At 50.5% G+C, this 8,895-nt stretch overlaps 1 protein-coding gene across 1 annotated transcript in view; it reads left to right on the top strand.

The window, feature by feature from the left end:
- LOC8155530 (homeobox-DDT domain protein RLT2) overlaps positions 1–8,895 on the top strand; it is a 13,387-nt gene that overhangs the window by 2,865 nt on the left and 1,627 nt on the right. Inside the window, exons 3-5 of the mRNA XM_002489028.2 lie at positions 7,017–7,637; positions 7,724–7,828; positions 8,450–8,695. Of these exons, the coding sequence (XP_002489073.2) occupies positions 7,017–7,637; positions 7,724–7,828; positions 8,450–8,695 (972 nt within the window). The remainder of the gene's footprint in view (positions 1–7,016; positions 7,638–7,723; positions 7,829–8,449; positions 8,696–8,895) is intronic.

Raw genomic sequence — 8,895 nt, 5'->3', positions numbered from 1 at the left:
GGCCTACAGCCTGGGTCCACCTCCGCTTCGGGGTCCTCGTCGTCCTCCTCGACTGCTCTCGCTGCCACTCCTCCACCTCGTCCCGCCGCCCCACCACAGTCGTCACTTCTGGGTCCTCTTCCCCCCGGGCCGAGCGGGGGTGGGGGGGGGGCCGTGGCGGTCGCCGTCGTCGTGGTGGGGGACGTGGAGCAGGTCGTGGGGGCAACACGACGCCGCTGCCACCTCCACGAGGTGCACCCTGGCCATCCTACCACCACCCATGGTCAGGGCGCATCTCCATGTGGCCGTTCCAGGCTTCCGGTGGCGAGCCTCGCCCGCCGGCAGCCATGCTCGCGGGTGCTCCCCCGGGGTTCCCCTCAGTGACCCCGTGGGCGGCCCCGTTCCCCGCGTCCTCGTGGGCTACTCCACCGACGCCCTTGCCCGGGTCCGCCGGCTGGGACCAGGCGGCCTTGGCGCACTCCTTCAGCACCATGGCCCTGACACCTCCTGTCGGGCCGGAGTGGGTCGCCGACTCTGGGGCTACTTACCACACCACTCCTAACCCCGGTATACTTTCTTCTGTTCGCCCTCCTTCTCCATCTCTCCCTTCGTCCATTATGGTCGCTAATGGGTCTTGTCTTCCTGTCACCTCTGTGGGTGCTGCCGGCCCCCATGGTTCCTTTCGTCTTCCTGATGTTCTTGTTGCTCCTTCTATGGTTCACAATCTTCTTTCTATTCGTCGTTTTACAGCTGACAACTCTTGTTCTGTGGAGTTTGACTCTTCTGGTCTTACTGTGAAGGATTTGGCTTCCCGGCGTCCTCTGCTCCGATGTGACAGCACGGGGCCCCTTTACACTCTTCGCTTTCCGGCTTCTGCCTCGCCTCCTTCGCCGGTTTTGTCAGCTGCCTTCACCACCACTACCTCCACTACTTGGCACCGGCGTCTCGGCCATCCTGGACGTGATGCTTTGATGCAGCTTAGTCGTAGTTCCGATATTCGATGTACTCGGGCTCACGATGAGCATTTGTGTCATGCGTGCCAACTGGGCCGTCATGTTCGTCTTCCTTTTTCTAGTTCTTCTCATGCGGTCCGCATTTTTGATCTTGTACATTGTGACTTATGGACCTCTCCTGTCATCAGTATTTCTGGATACAAGTACTATCTTGTGGTGGTGGATGATTATTCTCATTATTCCTGGACTTTTCCTTTACGTGCAAAGTCTGATGCTTTCCCCGCGCTTGTCCACTTTTTCGCTTGGGTGTCCACACAGTTCGGCCTCACTATCAAGGCTGTCCAGTGTGACAATGGTCGGGAGTTCGACAACTCCACCTCCCGCGCCTTCTTTCTCTCACACGGTGTCCAGCTGCGCATGTCTTGCCCGTATACCTCCTCTCAAAACGGCAAGGCTGAGCGCATGATTCGCACCACCAACGACACCGTGCGCACTCTCCTGCTCCAGGCCTCTCTTCCTGCTCGCTTCTGGGCCGAGAGCTTGCACACCTCCACTTACCTCCTTAACCGCCTTCCTTCCGCTGCTTGTCCAGCTCCCACACCCCACCACGCTCTCTTTGGTACCCCTCCTCGCTATGATCACCTTCGAGTCTTTGGGTGTGCGTGTTACCCCAACACCACCGCCACCGCTCCTCACAAGCTGGCACCCCGTTCGACTCTCTGTGTCTTCCTTGGGTACTCCCCGGATCACAAGGGGTATCGATGCTACGACCTTACCTCTCGTCGAGTCCTCATATCTCGCCATGTGGTGTTCGACGAGTCGATCTTCCCCTTTTCCACCACTACCACTCCTGCTTCCACCTCGGAGCATGACCTCTCCTCTGTGTTTCCTACTGACCCGGTGGTCGAGCCACCTTTTCCGGTGTTTCCTGCAGGTACTGCTACGTCGCCTGTCGTCCGTGACACCTCGGGGCCTCTACCCTGCCCGGGTCCCGAGGTGTCACCTTCCGGCCCGGCCCCTGCGCCTGACGCGGGTCCCGGGTCGGCACCTTCGACATCGGCCCCACCGGTACGCTTCGCCCAGCCGGTGCGTGTCTACCAGCGACGTGCTCCCGACGTGGGGTCGGTACCTTCGACACCAGCCCCACCGGCACGTTTCGCCCAGCCGGTGCGCGTCTACCAGCGACGTGCCCGGCTGGCGCCGCTGCCTCCGGCGGCGCCGGTGGCCCCCTCTTCGCTGGGGTCACCTGCGCCATCGGCGACGTCTTCCCCGCCGGCGACACCGACCCCGCCGCCGCGGCACCCTGCTACTCGGGCCGTGACGCCGGTGTACCACCCACCGCTCCTTCACCGACACCCGCGTCATGTTCACCCGATGGTGACGCGACACGCGGCTGGGACCCTGCAGCCCCGGGCTCTTGCGGCGATGCCTGGGGACTCGCAGGTCTCACCGGTACCCTCTTCCGTCCGCGAGGCCTTGCTGGACCCTCACTGGCGCCGCGCGATGGAAGAGGAGTACGCGGCACTCCTCGCCAACCAGACATGGGATCTGGTGCCACGACCGCCGTCCTCCAACATCGTCACCGGCAAGTGGATCTGGACCCACAAGCGTCGGGCTGACGGCACCCTTGAGCGGTACAAGGCTCGTTGGGTTCTCCGGGGCTTCACTCAGCGGCTCGGTGTCGACTACGACGAGACCTTCAGCCCGGTGGTGAAGCCGGCCACCGTCCGCACGGTGCTCTCGCTGGCTCTCACGCGCGGGTGGCCCGTGCATCAGCTGGACGTCAAGAATGCTTTCCTGCATGGCGTTCTTACTGAGACAGTCTACTGCAGTCAGCCGGCGGGGTTTGTTGACTCTTCTTGTCCAGACATGGTGTGTCGGCTCAAGAAGTCTCTCTACGGCCTCAAGCAGGCCCCCCGGGCGTGGAACCATCGATTTGCTGCTTTTCTGCTGACTCTGGGGTTTGTGGAGGCCAAGTCAGACACCTCTTTGTTCATCTATCACTATGGGGCTGAGACTGCATATCTGTTGCTCTATGTTGATGACATTGTCCTTACAGCCTCCAGTGAATCCCTCCTTCGACGGATCATCGCATCACTGCAGCAGGAGTTCGCTATGAAGGATCTGGGTCAGCTCCACCACTTCCTCGGGGTCACTGTTGAGCCTCACCCTGCTGGATTACTCCTTCACCAGCGGCAGTACACTCTTGACATCCTGGAGAGAGCTGGGATGACTGACTGCAAGCCCTGCTCCACTCCGGTTGACACACAGGGCAAGCTATCGGAGGCTGAGGGTACCCCAGTGACAGATCCCACTGCATATCGGAGTCTTGCCGGGGCACTTCAGTACCTCACCTTCACCCGGCCGGATATCACCTATGCAGTTCAGCAGATCTGTCTTCATATGCATGATCCCCGGGAGCCACACCTCACCGCTCTCAAGCGGATCCTTCGCTACCTCCGCGGCTCCGTCGACTTCGGTCTCCTCCTCCACCGACGGTCGTCCTCCACCGAGCTCGTCGTCTACACTGACGCCGACTGGGCCGGGTGTCCGGACACCCGCCGCTCCACCTCCGGCTACGCCGTCTTCCTAGGCGGCAACCTGGTGTCTTGGTCGTCCAAGCGCCAGCCGGTCGTCTCCCGCTCCAGTGCCGAGGCGGAGTACCGCGCTGTCGCCAACGGCGTGGCTGAGGCTTCCTGGCTCCGGCAGCTCCTCGCCGAGCTCCACAGCCCTCTCTCCCAGAGCGCACTGGTCTACTGCGACAACGTCAGTGCGGTGTACCTCTCCACCAACCCTGTGCAGCACCAGAGGACCAAGCATGTGGAGATCGATCTACACTTCGTTCGGGACCGGGTCGCTGTCGGCGATGTTCGGGTCCTCCATGTCCCGACCACCTCCCAGTTCGCCGACATCTTCACCAAGGGCCTCCCGTCCTCGACCTTCGCCGAGTTCCGCTCCAGCCTCAACATCACCAGTGGCTAGTTGTGTCTGTGGGGGGTCTCATGTGTGTGATTCTTTTCGAGTCCAGTCTGCAACTCCGCTGCGCCGGTAGTTCAGACTGCGGGGGGGTGTTGGAGTATGTGTGTAACAGGCCCATGTGGCTAGGCCCATGAGGCCCATGTATCCCTAATTATATGGCACCCTGGTTAGGGTTAGCCCAACTAATGAGAAACCCTAATTCTAACACAGGGGGCTCCGAATCTTCCTGATATCAAGGAAATGAAAATTTATCAGAAAGCTTATATACCATAGCTCTTTCGTCTGAGGATGAAACTTCCTTTTTATCTGTACTTTATATGCAGTTATTGACATTTCAGTGTCTAAGATATCCATTGTTATTAGCATATCAAGGAAATGAAACTTCATCAGAAAGCTTATATTCCATAGCTCTTTCTTGAAGTATACATCTTATAATGGTTTTCGTCCGAGGATGAAACTTCCTTTTTATCTGTACTTTATATGCAGTTATTGACATTTCAGTGTCTAAAATGTACATTGTTATTAGCATTATTTTCATTTTTTGCCAGTTTTTTTTTCGAACCGAGGGAACTTCCCCATTTCCATTGAATGAACAACGGAAATACCGTTCATACAAAGAGTTTGAAGAACAGATAGAGAAAACTAGACAGTAGCATGGCTCTATAGAAGGAGACTACAGAGACTACAGAAACACGAAGCGTGCGACAACTACAGCTCGCCAACACATCATATTGAAAGCACCAGCAAACAAGCCAAGGTTGATTACACAAAAGCTTAAGCAAGCGACAAACAGCCTTCCTCAGGATAGTTTCTTGCAAAAACCAAACATCATTCTTTCTCCAACATCATCTTGATTACTTCTGTCCATCCGGCTTATCATCTTGGTCAGTTGACTTGTTGTTCTCCAGAGAGCGATGCTTTTGAGCTTTCACCTCTTTACTCACCAGCTGCATGGCAATTTCCAGCATTGTATTTGCTCCAGCGATCAGCTGGTCCTTGTCTTCATCCAGAAACAAACCTGCCCAGTACTCCATAAGCGAACAAGCATAACATATAACATGAATTGGACTTGTAACAGCCTTGCCCTCAAAACAAGCACTGTTTCTAGTCTTCCAGATTGCCCAACAAATAGCAGCAATGCCTATAGCATGAAATTTGTTTCCATAAGGTAGCCATTGCTCACACCAAGCCCAACATTGATTAAAATTTCTAGGTACATTAGATGCACCTAAACAATGCGCCACAATAGCCCATACTGCTTTGGCCAAACTGCATTGAAATAAAAGATGTGATACAGATTCATTGCACTCACAGAACAAGCAGGAAGGATCACCAGTCTACTTCCTTTTAGTCATATTATCCCTAGTAAGTAAAGCATTATTTGCCACAAGCCATAGAAAAATTTTGATTTTAGCAGGTATCTTCCCTTTCCAAATTTTCTTATAATAGATGCCTGCATCATTTTTTGCCAGCTAAAGGGTGGGACAATTGCTTTTTTGCCATCCTAACCAGTGGCATGTTCAAAAGGCACTATTCCTAAAAACTTCGCCAAATTACCATCTGGGGACCACAAGAATTTGCAAATTTGCCCAAAACTCGCTCTAGTTGTGCCATGTGGACATGGTCATGGGACCCACAGCAAACCTGGCTGATACATACGAAATAACCTTTTTGCTCCCTTCTTCCTCCTTTTATGCAATCAAGCAGCAACCCCAGGGCCACATCCTGCTGCTCCTCTTCTAAATCCCAGCCCCCATCTTCCTCTTATTCTTTCCTCTCCATTTTCTTCCTTCCCCAAATTCCAGGGCCAGCACCAGCACACAACTGATGGGACCAACTAAGCGACTAATTGCAGTTAGTCGTCGGCCAGACTGATTAGCTGAGTCTAGTCTGTTCTAGTCGTCCTATATATTTCAGGACATATACATACTATTGTTGGAATATAAGTGAATTGGCCACCTCTCCCCATCGGCTTAAGCTTTTGGGTTGAACTGGTCGGTGCATGCAACTCAATATGGTACCAAAGCCAGAGGTCCTGAGTTCAAATCCTAGTTAGCGCAATTAAATAAAATAATTGTTGCTTGCTCCTATTCCACGTCTGAGGCCTGAGGGAACCTCCACGTGAGGGGGAGTGTTGGAATATAAGTGAATTGCCCACCTCTCCCCATCAGCTTAAGCTTTTGGGTTGAACTGGTCGGTGCATGCAACTCAATAACTATATATACCTATATATACTGTATACTATACACAATAAAGCAAGCATCAGGATTACATTAGGGGGTAGTTGGTGGCTTGTGACTTTGTGAGAGTTGATTTCTGCACTGTTCCACATCTGCACATATACACAACAGCAGTACATCACCTTAAGATGGAGTACCTTCAAGCAGGCAGAGGGGCAGCAGCTCAGCAAGCAAGGGGGGAGAGGAGCTAGCGCCGTGGAGTGAGGGATAGAGGAGGGAAAGGGCACACTCACCACACCACGGGAGTGGCACGCGATGAAGAATGGCGTGCGGGGGAGGAAGAATAGTGTGTGGGGGGAGGAATTGCGCGTGGGAGGATTTGCGGTGGCGTGGGAAAAGGAAACCAATGCTGCCTCTTCTCTGTGTTTTTGGTGGAGTTTGGGCGCACTTATGCTAAACTAGCTGGCAATTTGGCAGCCCAATAGGCCACCTCTAAGCACAGTTGAGCTGCTGGCCTGTGAATAGGACAGGCAGCCACAGATCCCCCTCCTAGTCGGACAACAATTGTGATTAGGCGACAGTTAGTCGGGCGACTAGGTTTTTATTGGGTTTTTGGTAAATCACTGAGTTCCTGTCATCCCTGGATGGCAGTTCGGTGAAGTTTTTGGGAAAGTTGCCACTGGTTAGGATCGCGAAAAAAGCAATTGTCCCCTAGATGTTGCTTTAAGAGCCTGATGCTCATATTGCATAAGAGCAATGATGCTAAACTGATATTGTATAGTTTGTTGTATATGCTCATTAAGTAGAAACCTGCTCTACTTTAGTTTGAATGTTCATTAGTCATTACATTATTAGCTGGATTTTAGACAAGCATTATGCATAAACCACCTCTAATTTTTCAACATTCTGTCTATTTTAAATGCAGGCCTTTGATTCTTTAGTGGCCGCCCTCGATACACGTGGCAGCCGGGAGGCACAGCTGCATTCAATGCTGCAAGTGATTGAGCCCACCTTTAAGGAAGCTATTAAGAGGAGAAGTGCAGGTATAGAACTACCTGCTGGAAGGTATCCAAAGAATGGAGCTACTGACATGATAAGGGCAAATTATCATAGTGAGGTTGGAAGCTCAAGCAGTACTCCTTTTGGTGTTACATCTGATATTGTGACAGCATATGCTGATTCTTTTAAAGTAGAGCTTGGGCGTAATGATTTTGAGAAGACAGCTATCTCAAAAAGGGCAGATAAATTTTTAAAATGGATGTGGAGGGAATGCTACAATCAGGAATTGACATGTGCCATGAAATACGGGAAGAAAAGATGCTCTGAATTGTTGCATTCTTGTAATTGCTGCTATCAGATTTACTTAGCCGAAGAAAGGCACTGTCCTTCTTGCCATAAGACATTCAAATCCATTTACAATTTTTCTGATCATACAACACAATGCGAAGAGAAACGGAGAACTGACCCTTACTGGAAGATGCAAATCACTGATTATTCTGTTCCAATAGGGATGGTATTACTCAAGCTGCAGTTAGTTATGATTGAGGTAAAGTCACATGTTTAGGTGGTTCCTTAGTTCTTTTTTTTAATTAATCTTGCCACTGAGCTGCTTAAGCAATCCCTGTTTTACAGGCAGCTATACCATCAGAAGCACTTCAACCATTTTGGACTGATGTGTATCGGAAATCTTGGAGTGTGAAGCTGTACACTACCAAATCTATTGCCGAAACATTTCAGGTTACGTATATTTTTCCACCATTCTGGCTTCCCATCATTTCATTTTCTGGACTGAATCTCTGGTTACATGCATTCAAGTTTCATTTGTCTGTCAGATGTATATATAACTTTAAATGTTAATGGGTTTCCAGCACTTCTACAACACTTGCAGCACATAGTTGATGCCTTATTCAAAACTGTGCTAAAATTTTTTTGGAAGTATGTAACTACCTTATTATAAGTTATTGTGATGGAATAACTTATCCAGTCTCCAACTTTGGCTGTCATCATTTAGAATGTAATTTGGGAAACTGCTTCTGATGAGGACTTGGCATGGTCAAGCATGGTGCCTTGATTAATGTGTTCTTTAGAAATTAGAAGTTCATTCACAAATTATGCTCTGGTTTGCCAGTCCCAACCTTGCATCTGACCTAAACTGAGCTACCAAATGAAAGGATGGTGCAGACTGATAATACTAGCATAACTAAATAGCTTCATTTGAACTTTAATTCAAAGTGTAATACTGCTTTTGTGGTTGTCAGTTTCCTTTGTAAAATTTTTTGAGTCACATGTATGTTGACTTTCGTATATCTGCTGGATACTTGACATCTGACTGTCAGACTGTTTTTCATTCCCTTTCAGCTTTTGACTGTTCTGGAAGGTGCAATAAGACCAGGTTGCCTCTCTTCTGATTTTGAAACAACAAGTGAATGTCTAAACTCACAGAGTATTGCACCCCAGAATCCTGTGTTACCCGCTGGATCTGCTTCTGCCCTTCCATGGGTTCCTGACACTACTTCTGCTGTTATGCTCCGAATGTTAGACCTTGACTCAGCTATTTCTTACGTGCAAAATCAAAAGATGGAGAGAGACGATGGAGGTTTTATGGTAAGTTAAATTTTGATAATACTATTCCTTTTTGGGTTGGAAGTGGGGTATGACTCTTGTTGGGGTTGGACTGACACATGCAATCAGATTTATAGTTCATGTTTTGGTCAAAACTTACCTCACTGATCTGCTAATATACCTTCAAATCGTGAAATGTTTTTATGTGCTTGATTATTTATCTGGACAGACTTTTCATCTAT

The sequence above is a fragment of the Sorghum bicolor genome, unplaced genomic scaffold (assembly GCF_000003195.3).
Source record: "Sorghum bicolor cultivar BTx623 unplaced genomic scaffold, Sorghum_bicolor_NCBIv3 super_139, whole genome shotgun sequence".
Lineage (NCBI taxonomy): Eukaryota > Viridiplantae > Streptophyta > Magnoliopsida > Poales > Poaceae > Sorghum > Sorghum bicolor.
This window is presented reverse-complemented; position numbering and strand designations above follow the sequence as displayed.